Source organism: Siphateles boraxobius, unplaced genomic scaffold (assembly GCF_051911475.1).
Source record: "Siphateles boraxobius isolate OS27281-9 unplaced genomic scaffold, OSU_SipBor_1 55, whole genome shotgun sequence".
In the NCBI taxonomy this organism is placed as follows: domain Eukaryota; kingdom Metazoa; phylum Chordata; class Actinopteri; order Cypriniformes; family Leuciscidae; genus Siphateles; species Siphateles boraxobius.
In genome coordinates, this window is record NW_027509181.1 from 8,391,037 (window position 1) to 8,407,340 (window position 16,304).

General features: G+C 41.7%; 1 protein-coding gene across 2 annotated transcripts in view; it reads right to left on the reverse strand.

The window, feature by feature from the left end:
* arid5b (AT-rich interaction domain 5B) overlaps positions 1 to 16,304 on the reverse strand; it is a 134,027-nt gene that overhangs the window by 107,940 nt on the left and 9,783 nt on the right. For both annotated transcript variants that reach the window (XM_077206109.1, XM_077206107.1), the window contains exon 4: positions 11,864 to 12,098. In XM_077206109.1, coding sequence (XP_077062224.1) covers positions 11,864 to 12,098 — 235 coding nt within the window. The remainder of the gene's footprint in view (positions 1 to 11,863; positions 12,099 to 16,304) is intronic.

Below are 16,304 nucleotides of genomic sequence, written 5' to 3' on the forward strand. Positions count from 1 at the left end.
CAGAGATCCACAGAGAAAGAGGCTCCACATACAAATACAGGCAGAAAAGATGAAAAAACATGCCACTTTTAGAGCTGCAGGATGGATGGATGGATGGATGGATGGATGGATGGATGGATGGATGGATGGATGGATGGATGGATGGATGGATGGATGGATGGATGGATGGATGGATGGATGGATGGATGGATGGATGGATGGATGGATGGATGGATGCCTCAAAGTGAGAGACAGATGGATGGACGGATGGATGTCTCAAAGTGGGATAGATAGATGGATAGATGGATGGATGGATGGATGGATGGATGGATGACTCAAAGTGAGATAGATAGATAGATAGATAGATAGATAGATAGATAGATAGATAGATAGATAGATAGATAGATAGATAGACAGACAGACAAATGGACAGACCAATACAAATAAATATTCGTTTTATATTAGATATACAGTATTCTGTCAGGTTGTTCAGCTCTATTGGGGAACTATAATTTAGCAGGTACAGTACATCACACTAAGTTAATGCAACTAAAGTTTACATTAAGTTAACTCAAACTTAATGTAACTTCATCATGAAAGAGAAGTCACTTGATTCACCACCCTCCAGGTGCAGCACAAATGATCTCTCAAACGGCACCGAAAATACAAGACATTTCCACTTCTCACGCTCCGTGCAAATCAACACCGGATCATCCTAAAGACTCCTCATCCGGCGTTGAGTTACAGTATACTCATTATGCCCCATATCAAACACAGATAGCACAACAGGGTGGAGTTCTGATCACACGGTGCATCTGATAACACCCAGCCATTGTTCAAAGACAAGGACTCACTTCAGCGGCCTTCTTATATATCATATATATATATCCTATTAGTCCGAGAACCTAAATTGAACCCAGTAACACAAGTGCAGGCTTCTGGGATAGACAGAGTAAACAGACAGATAGCCAGCACCATCCTTCCTGTGACCTGAATACTTTTGATGTCGGCAGCCAAAGCAAAAATTAGATTAGGTATCGCTACCATCCTGAGAATTAATTTGAGAAATATATCCCAAAGTCAAACTTCATCACTTTGCATAACAAGGCCAGAGGGGAGATATGTTAATTACGAGATTAAGAATGCATCTAGTCAAGTTCAAGTTGTTTTTTCCTTTTTTTCCCGGTTCAGCTTCAGCGAGAGCCATTAAACCATTTTCCCTCCATCTAAGACAAATCTGCTTTGAGTTTGTTACTGGGGAAAAGAAATGTGACTTAAAAACTAATTGCTGTCACTCGACGCTTGTTTTGCAACCTAAATGTGCACTTGCTACAAGACCGATATATTACAAGATATTAAGTGCTTATTGGGTCTATCTGCAATATTATTTCAAAATATCTCCTCCGTTAACTGAAAAACGGGCCATGATCCCTTTCATACTCTTGAAATGTGTAGCTGCAGTGCAAATTATATTTTTGAAAGACACAAAACGTATTTAGCTGGAGAGGGCGGAACCAAAAGGGAACATCATTTAATCTACAGCACTTTCAAGGGCAGTCCAAAGATCTGCATTATTATTATGCAGTGTCCCAGAGCGCTCTGACAGGAGCCTAATATGGCAGAATCCTTATAGCTATCCTCCCGTTTCCCTCGGGACGCGGCTAAAATTATTGCAGTCCCTCTATCGAAAGCACAGAGCCAAGCAGGACCTTTTAAAACATAATTATTGCAGACATCACAAATCAGAACGCAAAGTATATGCCAGATTTCTAGAACCGTTCACGGATGGCAAAATACATTTGCAATAGAGGTGCTAAACAATGTTTCAATTCATTACAAACATTTTTTTTTTCATCCCCTCACAATCACAGCCAGTCTTTTGCTGGCTGTCGTCCACATACCAGACTGCGAAAAACCCTGTTTTAATTATTAATACACTCCCTATTTGTAAAGTTGAACAATCTGCTTTTTATTTGATATCCATTATAGCCAAACGGCTTTTTATTTTACACCAGCAGGAGCGCAGTGCTTTTTCAAGAGTGACTGACACCATTTTCATATCACTAGAAGACAGCTTTCCTTCTCAACTTGAGAAAGGGTGCGTTAAACCGCTCCAGGTCAAAGATTAAAACGCACAACATGTCGGTGAATCATTGTCCTCCTCAGCCTCAATTTATTCCATTACCACCTCTGATCTCATATTAAAAATCAAATGAGTTTACTCTGTGAACCCATCATTTATGATAATATATTTCAGCTTTCACTGACAACGGACGTTAATGCACAAAGGTCAGTTGATGGGATAGTTTGCTCAAAAATTATATTTCTTTGATTTACTTGTTCAGTCAAAAAATGTCCAATTTTTTCCATGCAATTGCAATGAAAGGGGGCTGAAGCTTCAAAAGATTTGTCTGATTCAATTCACAAGTTAAATTCCGTCAAAGCGCTTAAAGTCAGCATGAGACTGTTGTGACGTATATCCAAGTGAAACAGTTTCGCAAGCAAGAAAAAAATACGTATGGCGGGATGTTATTTTGTCCATCGAGAATTGATTGGATGGTTGGATCGTTCTGATTTGCTATTGGTCGAACTCATGTGAGTGACAGATTGTCCCATCATGATGGCAGTAAACGCATCATCAGAGAACAGAAGAGATGTTTGTCACGGTATACAAGTTCATTGCTTCCTTCTCGTCTCGTGTTTATGTTGTTGTATGAAAGCACGTGTGTAGTGGGCGTGAATGAGTGTCATTCCTTGATCCGCTCCAGCTGATCGTCATCACATCACCAGCTGCAGCCGATCTCATCTCACCATATATTCTCACAGTTCTCTCATCTCCTTTGTCAGATCGTTGGATGTTGTCTCCTGGATGTTGTCTCTTGGATGTTGTCTCTCCGTGTGGTGTTCCTGTTGGATTCGTTGGATGTTTGTCTCTCCGTGTGGTGTTCCTGTTGGATTCGTCGTCGTCTCTTCGTTGGATTGTCGTTTGGGTTTTCACTGCACTTCACGGGTTCGTCTTCGACCATCGAGGTCCCTGCGTCACCAGTCCACACCCGTGTTCCTGTCTAGCTTTTCATTGTTCAATAAAGAACTGAGTTTGACCTGCGATTGCTTCCGTCCTGTTTTTGACAACCATGACAGAACGATCTGACCGTGCTATGGAAGCAGCAGGTTCGCCGACCTCGTTGGAGGAATTCCTTCAGCACAGCGCGAGAAGAATGGATTCTCAGGAGAGGAATTTAGGGGACACGGGTCGTGCGGTACAAGCTTTGGTGACGCAGGTGTCCGAGCTCACCCAGCAGATCCAATTACTTCGTGCTCCCGCTGCGCCACCCACACCAGCTGTTCCCCCCACACCACCAGCGATCGCTACGACATCAGAGCCACGCCTACCTGTTCCAGAATCATACGCTGGTGAGTCTGCTTACTGCAGAGCATTTCTGACACGTTGTGCCATGCATTTTGCACTGCAACCGAGAACTTTCAATAATGAGCCAGCCAAGGTGGCATTTGTCATTACTTTGTTGACCGGAAAGGCGGCGTTATGGGGGACAGCGGTGTGGGAAAATCAAGACCCTTGCTGTGCCTCGTTCCAGGCACTCTCCTCAGAGATGAGACGGGTGTTCGATCGGGCCGTCGCGGGGAGAGAGGCTGCCAGGGTGTTGGCCGACCTCCGTCAGGGTGACAGGTCGGTCTCGGACTATTCGATCGAGTTCCGCACCCTGGCGGCCGAAAGCCAGTGGAACGAGGCGGCGCAGTGGGACATGTTCCTGCATGGGTTGGCTGACCGCGTCCAGAGGGAGATCTACGCCCTGGACCTCCCCACGACGCTGAATGGACTCGTCGAGCTCGCTCTGAGGGTGGACGCTCGCATCACCAGAGTCGGGGGAAGAGCACCGTCCATTTGGTCTCCAGCTGGAGCAGAGGGTCAACGGTCCAGTGGCAGGGACGTGGTCAGCCCAGTCTTCGATCACGAACCCATGCAGGTGGGTCGAGCTCGGCTTTCCCGGGAGGAGAGGGAAAGGCGGAGGTCCCAGGGCCTCTGCCTATACTGTGGAGGTTCGGGACACTTTGCCTACAACTGCCCGGTAAAAGGCCAAGCCCGATAGTAAGTATGAGGCTACTATCGGGTGGGATCTCCGCCGAGAAGACCTCATCCACATCTACCCTCCTTCCGGTAAGACTGAGATGGTCAATTCACCAGCACGACTGTCAAGCACTTCTGGACTCCGGGGCTGAGGGTAATTTTATGGACAGTACTTTTGCACATAGACTTCAGATTCCCCTTAAACCACTCACACAGAGGATTGCAGTACACGCATTAAATGGTCAAGAACTTCCCATCATCTCGCTCATCACCGAAAACATCACACTCATCACCTCAGGCAATCACTCAGAAACTATTTTTTTTTATATACTGGATTCCCCCCTGGCACCTGTAGTTCTTGGACACCCCTGGCTCATTCATCACAACCCTCGTGTGGACTGGCAGCAAAGAGCTATTCTGGAGTGGAGCAAGGAATGTCATAAGTCTTGTCTGATGTCTGCTTGTCCGTCTGTGCCTGTTTTTGTGTTACAGGAGGAGGCAGGGGACTTGTCTAACGTGCCCGAGGAGTACCACGATCTGAAGGAAGTGTTCAGTAAGTCTCGGGCTGCTTCTCTTCCTCCGCATCGTCCCTATGACTGTGCCATAGATTTACTGCCAGGTAAGTCTCCGCCTAAGGGCAAGTTATATTCGCTTTCCAATCCGGAGAGGGAGGCTATGGAGAAATATATTTCTGATTCTCTGGCAACCAGTTTCATCCGTCCTTCCTCTTCTCCGGCGGGGGCGGGGTTCTTTTTTGTGGGAAAGAAGGACGGGTCTCTGCGACCTTGTATTGACTACCGGGGGCTGAATAACATCACGGTAAAGAATACTTATCCTTTGCCGTTAATGTCTTCAGCTTTCGAGAGGTTGCAGGGAGCGTCTGTTTTCACGAAATTGGACTTGCGTAACGCTTATCATCTGGTTCGCATTAGGGAGGGGGATGAATGGAAGACTGCCTTTAACACCCCCAGGGGGCACTTTGAATACTTGGTCATGCCTTTCGGGCTGTCCAACTCCCCAGCAGTCTTCCAGGCACTGGTCAATGACGTGTTGCGAGACATGATAGATCAGTTCATATATGTTTACCTGGATGACATATTGATATTTTCCTCGTCTCTCCAGGAACATGTGCAACACGTTCGACGAGTGCTTCAGAGGTTGCTAGAGAATGGGCTTTTTGTCAAGGCGGAGAAATGCGATTTTCATGCACAGTCTGTTCCTTTTCTAGGATACATCATTTCGTCTGAGGGAATGCGTGTGGACCCTGAGAAGGTTAAGGCTGTGGTAGAGTGGCCAAGTCCAGATTCCCGTAAGGCCCTGCAGAGGTTTCTGGGGTTCGCCAACTTCTATCGGCGTTTCATTCGCAACTTCAGCCAACTAGCCGCACCTCTGACTGCCTTGACCTCCCCCAGAACTCCGTTCAGGTGGTCAGATACAGCCGAGGCTGTGTTTGCCAAACTCAAGAGCCGCTTTGTTTCAGCTCCCATCCTCGTTGCCCCTGATTCTTCACGTCAGTTCGTGGTGGAGGTCGACGCATCAGAGGTGGGGGTAGGAGCAGTCCTGTCCCAGCGTTCGCCCGCAGACGATAAGATGCATCCTTGCGCGTTTTTTTCTCATCGATTATCCCCAGCCGAACGCAATTACGACATTGGTAACAGGGAGTTGTTGGCAGTCAAGTTAGCGTTGGAGGAATGGCGTCATTGGTTAGAAGGTGCGGGGGTTCCTTTTATCGTCTGGACCGATCACAAGAATCTAGAGTACATCAGAACCGCCAAAAGATTGAACTCCAGGCAGGCTCGGTGGGCACTTTTTTTCGGTCGCTTTGATTTTTCTCTCTCGTACCGCCCGGGTTCTAAGAACATCAAACCCGACTCTTTATCTCGCATTTTTGATCGTTCCGAACGCCCGTCTACTCCCGAGTGCATTTTACCGGAAACCCTATTTGTTTCCACACTCGTATGGGAGATCGAATCGAAGGTCAAGACGGCCTTAGAAGGGGTAATGCCTCCGCCCGGTTGCCCACCGAATCGCTTATTTGTGCCGGAGGGATTACGGTCCGACGTTATACAGTGGGGTCATTGCTCCAACGTGGCTTGTCATCCAGGAGTTAATCGTACTAAGTTTTTAGTCAAGCAACGATTTTGGTGGCCACTTATGGCTCGTGACATCCACAGTTTTGTTTTGGCTTGCTCGGTCTGTGCCACTGGTAAGACTTCCAATCGTCCGCCTGATGGGCTCCTTCAACCGCTGCCTGTCCCTTCGAGACCCTGGTCCCATATCGCTCTAGATTTTGTCACCGCCCTCCCGCCCTCCCAGGGCAACACAGTCGTTTTGACTGTGGTGGACCGGTTCTCGAAGGCGGCTCATTTCATTCCCTTACCCAAATTACCCTCAGCTAAGGAGACAGCGTTGACAGTCATTGACCACGTCTTTCGCTTACATGGCCTCCCGATGGACGTGGTCTCTGACAGAGGACCCCAGTTTGTGTCCAAATTTTGGCAAGAATTTTGTAAGTTACTGGGGGCGACAGTTAGTCTGTCCTCAGGGTTCCACCCCCAGAGCAATGGTCAGACCGAGAGAGCCAACCAAGATCTGGAAAGGGTGTTGCGATGTTTGGTTTCTAAGAATCCTTCCTCTTGGAGTCAACAGATTTCCATGGTGGAGTACGCCCACAATACGTTACCAGTGTCGGCTACGGGCCTATCTCCGTTTGAGTGTAGTTTAGGTTACCAGCCACCTATTTTTCCTAGTCTGGAATCCGAGGTCGCGGTCCCCTCCGCTCACGCCTTAATCCAGAGGTGTCACCGCACTTGGACTAGAGCCCGTGAGGCTCTACTCCAAGTGGGGGCGCGCACCAAGGCTAAGGCCGATCGCCACCGGTCGAAGCCTCCCGTATACGTCGTTGGTCAAAAAGTGTGGCTTTCAACTAAGAACATTCCTCTCCGATCCGTCTCTAATAAGCTTGCCCCCAAATTCATTGGCCCGTTCACTGTCACCAAGATCATTAGTCCGGTGACAGTCCGCCTTAGTTTACCTCCAGCGTACAGGAGGGTTCACCCCGTTTTCCATGTTTCAAAAATCAAGCCCGTGTTTCATGCTCGCATTAATCCGCCAGTCCCGGTTCCCCCCCCGCCGCGTCTCGTAGATGGGGAGACCACCTATTCGGTAAATCGCATTCTGGATTCTAGACGGAGGGGACGTGGATTTCAGTACTTGGTGGACTGGGAAGGTTACGGTCCGGAGGAGAGAAGTTGGGTTCCGGCTAGAGACATCCTGGATCACTCTCTGATCGATGATTTCAATCGACAGGTAAGGGAGTCTGGGAACGCCAGGAGGCGTTCCTAGGAGAGGGGGTACTGTCACGGTATACAAGTTCATTGCTTCCTTCTCGTCTCGTGTTTATGTTGTTGTATGAAAGCACGTGTGTAGTGGGCGTGAATGAGTGTCATTCCTTGATCCGCTCCAGCTGATCGTCATCACATCACCAGCTGCAGCCGATCTCATCTCACCATATATTCTCACAGTTCTCTCATCTCCTTTGTCAGATCGTTGGATGTTGTCTCCTGGATGTTGTCTCTTGGATGTTGTCTCTCCGTGTGGTGTTCCTGTTGGATTCGTTGGATGTTTGTCTCTCCGTGTGGTGTTCCTGTTGGATTCGTCGTCGTCTCTTCGTTGGATTGTCGTTTGGGTTTTCACTGCACTTCACGGGTTCGTCTTCGACCATCGAGGTCCCTGCGTCACCAGTCCACACCCGTGTTCCTGTCTAGCTTTTCATTGTTCAATAAAGAACTGAGTTTGACCTGCGATTGCTTCCGTCCTGTTTTTGACAACCATGACAATGTTGCTACAACAATTTAAAACAATTATGTGCACGGATAATTTAATTATAATAAATCATGCAAGCTACCATAAAACAGGAATTGCTCATTTTTATTTCATGGTGACTAATAACACATTGGAGGATATTATCAGTGAATAATGGCTTCATATCTGTTTGTCACACAAAGCTATTATATGACTTCATCATAAGACGTGAATATAGCGCACAAGTCATATGGAGAACTTTTATGGTGCTTTTGTGTCTTTCTTTTAAGCTTGATCGCTCCAGTCCCTATTCATTGTGATTCCATGGAAAATAATAGGCAGTACAGTCTTCAAATTTCACATTATGTGTTCCATGGAAGGAAGAAATTCATATGGGTTTGGAACAATAGAGTGAGTAAGGGTGCGTTCACACTTGTAGTTCGGTTCGCTCTTGGTTCGTTTGGTCCAGACCAAAAAAACAAAACATTTAGGCCTAGTCCTGGTCCGCTCAGTGTTCATATTGGCATTTTAACACAGAACCTAAAGATACTGAATCTAAAGGCATAGGGATATGTTCCCAACCTGATTGGTTGGCTCTTATTACGTTAATTTCGTGACGGAACTTACTGAACATCCAAAACAATATTGTGTGCTGGGATAAATGCACGCGTTGTATGTAAATAGCCTACATATAATGGTATTTTGAGCAGATGAGAACTCGTGAGTGCTTATAAAATGAGTCAAAACAGCGGCAGGAATCCCTCCATCACACACACAAATGAAAATCTGCTTTGAGGAGGCGCGGTTCTGATGCCTGTACCAGAACTGTGATGGCAACATCACGTCTATGACGAGGAAAAAAAAGGTATGCTCCAGCATTCTGTCCTTTTAAGGGTTTAAGGGTCGCATCTTGTGACACCATGTCCTGTTTTTGGTTCGTTTACATGTCTTTGGTCTGTGTTGCTTATATTTCACTCCAACCGGACCAGAGTTGGACCCATCTTTTCAGCGATCTCGCTCCGCTTGTTTGTTGCGCATCAGGGTTTAGAAGGCAGCGTTCACACCGCACTAACAGACCAATCACACTAGAGTTTGTTTAAATCAAACCAAACACGCCAAGTGTGAACACCCTAAATGACAACAAAAACTCTTTATTTGTAATTGACAGAGTAAGTCTGATACTGAAAAAGCTGCTGTTTCGAAAGTAGTTCTGTTCTCGAGTGGATCTCGAGGTACTCTTGAGTAAATCCATTTAGCATCCTGACAACACAAACACTCTCATATCTAGCCTACTCATTAAAAAGCGACTTATTAACATTAAAATGTGCACACACAATACAGAAAGAAATAATAAGGATGCAGGACTGACAGCGAATAAATCACAGATCTTTTTGTGCAGCTATTGATTGTCATTCACAGCTGTAGCCTGCACATAAGCAACAGTGACAAAGCATCCATTATTGATTCTTCTATCTCATAGGAACCTCATACATCAGCCCACTTGAGAGCACGTTTGCCTCCACGCTTCCAAACAAAGCAGTATGCAAATTCCAGTAACTGGCAAAGTAAAAAAGATCTATCCACTAGTGCTGCATAATTATTATATCCACCAAATTGAACCGGGTGATATGTATATTTAGCCCTTCAATGGCTTTTAACCTGCTTGAGAACTGATTCAAATGTTATGCACTGAAAATGGATTTTTCAGGATTCTGCAATATGATTCTGCCTGATACAAAGACAGAGTCTGCAGAATCGTGGAAATCCCTGGTTGGCCTTTCTGACTGCTTGATATAGCTAAAACAATTATCTTGATATTTCCTGCCTTAACGTGATATTCTATAGTTCTATATGACCTTGATTTTTATGGATTTGTTCTTTCAGTCACTAAATTCATTTCAACTAAACAACCTTGGAAGCCAAACAGATTCAAAAAATCTAATTTGGAATAATAAAGACATTTATCCCAGACTATTTTTCACTAAATTTGCCCAATATAATACTACTATTGTAATAACTATAACCAACACCTACATTGTTTACTGAAACCTTCTTAATAAAAGAAAAAGTAAAGTGAAGATTTTTGAATCATGATATAACAAATAAATAATCACATAACTAATAACTGTGGCTTTTTGTCTGTTAGCTTTAAAGCTAAAAACGGTGTGTTTAAATCTTACCCTTCAACATTGACTGAATAAACTGCAATAGAAAAAAAAACTTCAAAATTTTCACTTTTTCTTTTCTAGGGAAACAGACAAAAAATATTGATGACTCATCCTGCACTCAGGGGCGTAACCAAATGCTTGTCCAATCAAATGCCCTCAAGAATGAGAACTCATGTTTACAACTTAAATTAAACTAAAGCCTATTGGCTATAAAAGGCACAAGTCCTTAAATACTGTATGTCCTGCCCAAATTTCCTGTTTCACATCAAGCTATTTTCTTAACAATTCATTAACACTGAACAACAACAACAACAACAAAAAAAAATTAATCTAATAACACTTAATAAAAATTACATTAAAAAATGTATGATATTCACAGTGTAGCTGAATTTTAAATCGCCACCAAAACCACTGTGAATCACCAAGCCAAAACCAAATTTACATATTTATATGGCACACAATTACACACACACACACACACACACACACACACACACACACACACACACACACACACACACACACACACACACACACACACACACACACACACACACACACACACACACACACACACACACACACACACACACACACAGAGACACACACACTAGTAAAGAACTATTGGATTACAAAGGTTGCAAATATAACAAATCATCTGATATCACTATGTCAACAGCCAATAAAATAAACATATGCAGTTTAACCCTGTTTTATTAAGCTATCAAGCACACACGATGATTTCTGTTTATAATACATAAAATATACAAAGTATGAGCAAATGTTTTTTTTAAAAGGGTTTATGATTGACAAAATTGAGCTGAAACGAAACGTATGTTTTGATAAATCAGATCCTTCTGAGCAATCACACAGGAAGCGTAATCACACTGGGTGTGATCCGTCTGCACATTAATGAGCATTTATACACCATATTGTTCCCAGTTAATGAGAGACACAAACAACCAAAGAAGGAAAAAGCACAGAGTGAGATGAATACAGGGGCGACACCCTGCCTGTTTAAACAAGTGCCGTTCTCAAACACGTTCTTGTTGTGTCTTGTACAATCGCTTAAGTTTCTACTCACTGTAAAAAAATAGATTTGACGCTCATAAAAAGAAACATTCAAGCTGTGTTATTATCAATGCCTGCAGGTAGTTAGCCATGACAAACAACACATTATTTTCTCAAATGTTACTTGAACAGTTTTCGCAGGTTAATATTTTTGTATTTACTGTCACTTCTGATCAATACAATGTTTCCTTGCTGAGTAAAAATATAATTTTTTACTTCCCCCAAACTTTTGAATGATAGAGTATCACAGTTTACACAAACACACAAAAAAAAAACATTGATAATAAAAAGAAAAGTTTCTTGAGCAGCAAATCAGCATATTAGAATGATTTCTGAAGGATCATGTGACACTGAAGACTGGAGTAATAATGCTGAAAATTCAGGATTACCGTCGCAGGAATAAATTACATTATAAAAAATATTTAAATAGAACACTTTTCTTTTAAACTGTAATAATATTTCACAATATTATTGTTTTTACTAATCAAATCCTTGGTGAACATAAGGATCTTTATTACAATCTTGAATGAGAGTTTGAGATTTGTTCAATTAAACCTTCACAGCAGGTCTTTAGATGTTACGCGAATCTCTCTCCGCATGCTCTTTCAAGAGGAAATGATTGCAATAAAGAAACCAGCCATAATTACAAACATTAAGCCTATGGAATCAGAATCACTGATCAGAAACACCAGAACCACTAACCGGTACGTCTCATGTATGTGAACTGTGAGGTATGAGAAATCATGCTGTATACCGAGTTCGGCCTTCTCTTTGAGGACGTCCTTGAAGTTGAGGCCGCTGTTGAGCGTGGACTCTCGGTATTTGTGCAGCGCTTCTCTCTGGCCGTTCTTGCCGAGCTCCTTCAGCACGGTGGCTTTCAGGGGTACGGCCCGCAGACCCTTCTTCCAACTCCACAAATCCGCCACTGTCCATTTCACCAGATCCTCCAACTTCACAATGACTTTCTCTGAGACGGCGATAACTTCATCCTGTCAACAAACAAATATAAAATGAGGAAGGACACAGGTGTGGTAAAAGTGTGCGAAAGAGGAACCATTTCCTAATCAAATGAAAACATTCAACAAATTGTGGCCACCAAACTACATAATTATACTAAACAACCAATATCAAAAAGAGGTGGGATATAAAACAGGGCATTATCATTGAAAGGAACCTCATTACTGTGTGTCAAGATTATAGTCTCTTAAAATATCTGTTTTGACCTTGTGGTTTCCCCCAAAATGTCATGTATCAATTAATGATTCATGATATTTGCTCCCTACGATAGCTTTCTACTTGAATATATTTTAAAGTGTAACTTATTCCTTATTCAGCATTTTAACTCCAGTCTTCAGTCACATGATCCTTCAGAAATCATTCTAATATGCTGATTTGGTGCTCAAGAAACATTTCTTATTATTACCAATGTTTTTCCTGCTTAATATTTTTGTTTAAAACCATGATACACTACCATTCAAAAGTTTGGGGCAAGTATTTTTTTTTTTTAAAGAAATTAATACTTTTATTCAGCAAGGATATATTAAATTCATCAAAAGTGACATTAAATACATTTATAATGTTACAAAAGACTTACATTTAAAGCAAATAAATGATCATTTGAACTTATTATTCTTTAAAAAACGTATTACGTTTTCCACAATCATATTAAGCAGCAAAACTATTTTCAACACTGATATTGTTTTTATTATATAATTGAGTATCAATAATAACAGATCAAAAATATGATTTGAGTGCCAGAATTATCATGATTTCTGAAGGGTCATGTGAGAAATGATGCTGAAAAAGCTTTGCCATCACATGAATAAATTACCTTTTACAATATATTAAAAGAGAAAAACGTTCTTTTAAATTGTAATAATATTACAAAATATTGTTGTTTTACTGTGTTTTTGATCAAATAAATGCAGCCTTGTTGAACATAAGAGCCTTCTTTTTTTTTAAAAAACATTCAAAATTCCAAACTTTTGACCAGTAGTGTATATTTAAAAACTGTTAAAAACGGAATACAATTTTTCATTTAATCCAACAGTTTTTGCTCTGGTACCAAAATTGGTACTGAGATCCGCAAAATTTTACTGGTATTGGTACCGACTGAAATTGACAACCCTAGTGTACAGTCATAAAGATTGGATTTGAAAAATCGGGATCAGTGTGCACAGCCTAGGATACAAGAAACAAAAGCACAGTCCTAATTACAGTTCTTCCTTCAAATATAGATCTTGCACAAGTTGCAATTCGAAATGTTGTAATTTGGATTGCAATTCCATTTTAATGCGTCACAACACTAAAGCATTACAATTTCTTTGCCAAGCAGACTTGCTTGCATTATTCGCTTATAAAAGTGAAGCAAGAGCTTTGCTTGTGACCTGGCATGGGATAACAGAACAGTCCCAGTTCTACAGGGAATCTGGGGAACAGATGCGTGTGTATTTGGCAGAGCCCTGGATCATGCACTTCTGACTGACCGTAGAGCATGCTGAGAAAATTCACTGGATGCTTCCTTCGCATTGTTTGGCTTCGTTTCCCCAAGCTTGACCCAATAAAGGCGAGCATAGATCAGAGGGAGTACCTGCTCTGCGACACTGGAATATAGTTCATATCTGCTGGATCTGCAGGCAGCAACAACTTTCTGCTGAACAGACCATGTCTAATTACGTCCTCTTTAAGTAGGGCTGTTTCTTTTTAGGTTTCAGATTTTTTTTTTCTTGGTTCCAAAGAATAGGTCCCATTGTCATGCTGTCAGGCAAACAATTTATCTCTCGCACAGACAGCGTAATGGGACGAAAATGAAACTTTACTTCAGTGTACTTAAGCGTAACATATGAAAAGGTTTATAAAGTTACCAAGAAGGGGGTTTGGCCTTAATAAAAGAAGCTAATGGAAGGATATGAACGCGTTATCTGAGATTTCCTTCCAACAGGGCATACATGCATTCCTCTAGGTTTACATACCATTCCACTACAACAAAAATTGCAGTTGATCTCAACTGGTGGGTTGTGATCCAAAAGATGGAAAAGCAAGAAGGATAAACATACCGAGGAAAAAAAAAACATACTAAATCCAAACAATAAAATTGTGCATAGTAAGGATGTCATAAAATAAAATAATTAAAATATTGACATGTCAAGAGTACTCTGTCTTTTGTTGACTTTTAATTTTGGTGCTGTGTTAGACTGCAACTTCAATTTAAAATCAGGGTCCTGAAGCAAACTATGAGAACCATAGTTTAAGTTTAAATGACCTTTTCTTCAACCGCTACGGGTGTAAATGGAAAACATACGGCCCTCAAAATTGCACACCTTCAAATGTTTGTAGCAGAAAAATGAATCTAGACTCTTTATAATGACCATCTGAGCGCCAAGGCATTTGTTTTCACGCGCCAATAAAACTAAGTGGGTCAAACACTGTTAATCCTGATGGCGACACAGCAAAACTTTACTATAAGATCATGTGCCCTGCTTTGAAGCTCTGACTGCGCCCTGCTGCTTTGATCCAAATATTGCTTCATTGTGTAAATTCATTTAGGAGGAAACAAATAAAAGATTAAAAAGATGAACAGATTGCATTTACATTCTATTATTAAGTGATGTTAAGAAAAAAATCAATCAAAGCCTTTAACAGGTTTCCTTGCATTACTTTTGGAAATACACTCTCCTCCTTTTTAATACACTTTAAGATTCTTTAAGAAGCAGAGCTTAGGGGTGTAGACGGCGAGTCACGCTGAGCCCGTCTCAGTCCGATGATTCAGGGGTCAGCTCAAGAATTCCCCAGGTCACCGCAGATTTGTACACCTGCTTGCATGTCCATTTAATTATTGACCCGCCAACGTCAAAAAAGGGCCTTGCAGATCCTTGGGAAGTATTTTTAAGCCTAGTTAAAAGTTAAATCAAGTTTTCAGCTTGAATAATTAATCTCAATCTGAGCTCAGACTGGAACTGGGCGATTTAGCACAGAAAAATTTGACCTTTTTTTATACTTTTATACTTTTCACTTCAACTAACAGACAGACAGACAGATATACAGATCGATAGATAGATATTATAAGACGCTATTAAAACGTCCCCACAGTTTGTATAGCAGACTGCATATACAAATCAAAACTTGCATATACAAATCAAATCTTATGACACAATCGTTGGGAAACTTAATATCCAAATAAAATATCGCCATCAAAATCATTTTAAACATTATATGGCAAATATTCAAAATAAATCACCTAGCCAAGCTAATTTTTGTCACACCTAGCATAGAAAACTCTATGAAATACATAGAACATAGAAAAAGTTGCCAGGATGCAGATTTAAATGAATATATTAAAATAGAAAGGCATGCAGGAAAGGCACAAGCTTATGTTCAATCTAATTCAATCTTATGCTAATCGTTTATTTTGTTTATGAAAACACCCATAGATTCTCTTAATACCTGTTAATATTGGATGTCCAGCTAAGCTAAGACGACAGCTAATGCTTAATTGTACATAGTTAACATGTACTAATATTCCTATCACAATTGAAGCACATTTGACTTTATGCTACAAACACAATTTTATATCATGGTAAAAGAATATAAACAAAATAAAGCTATTTTCTCTGTAAATTCAATTCAAACTGTTTATATATTACCATATGCTAAGGCCTATGGATATTCTAGTGAAATAAATCTGTCATAAATGAAAGCTACTTTATCTCATTTAACTCTACTATTTGTAGAGTAAATAAACCAAGCTCAGCTGGGAAAGATCACTTACATTTTTTATTTTGATTTCTCCCTTTAGGTAAACTTTTACAGACGTTAATCCTTAACCTAACAACATCACTGGCATCCAGCTAGAAGTACCTTAACGATAAGTTTAGACACAAATTGTCACTGTTTATCTTCTCATCTCAAAACTCCAGTTTTGCATTAAAACGTCTGTTTTGCACATTCACACCGACGACGAGACCCGTGGCTCCATCCTGCTGCAATTAGCACAGTCGCTGTCAAAGAGGCATGAACTGATTCAGAAATAACTTGCAGATGTGCAACTGAAATCTCTCCTGAATCTAATTCAGTTCCTTTTACAACACGCCAACAAAAGCCGTTTGTTTGAATGTGTCGAGCGGCGTGCTGATTGGATGTGGAAGAGCAGCGCTGCTTCAGAATGGGCCGATCTGAAATATGATGACACTGCCTTA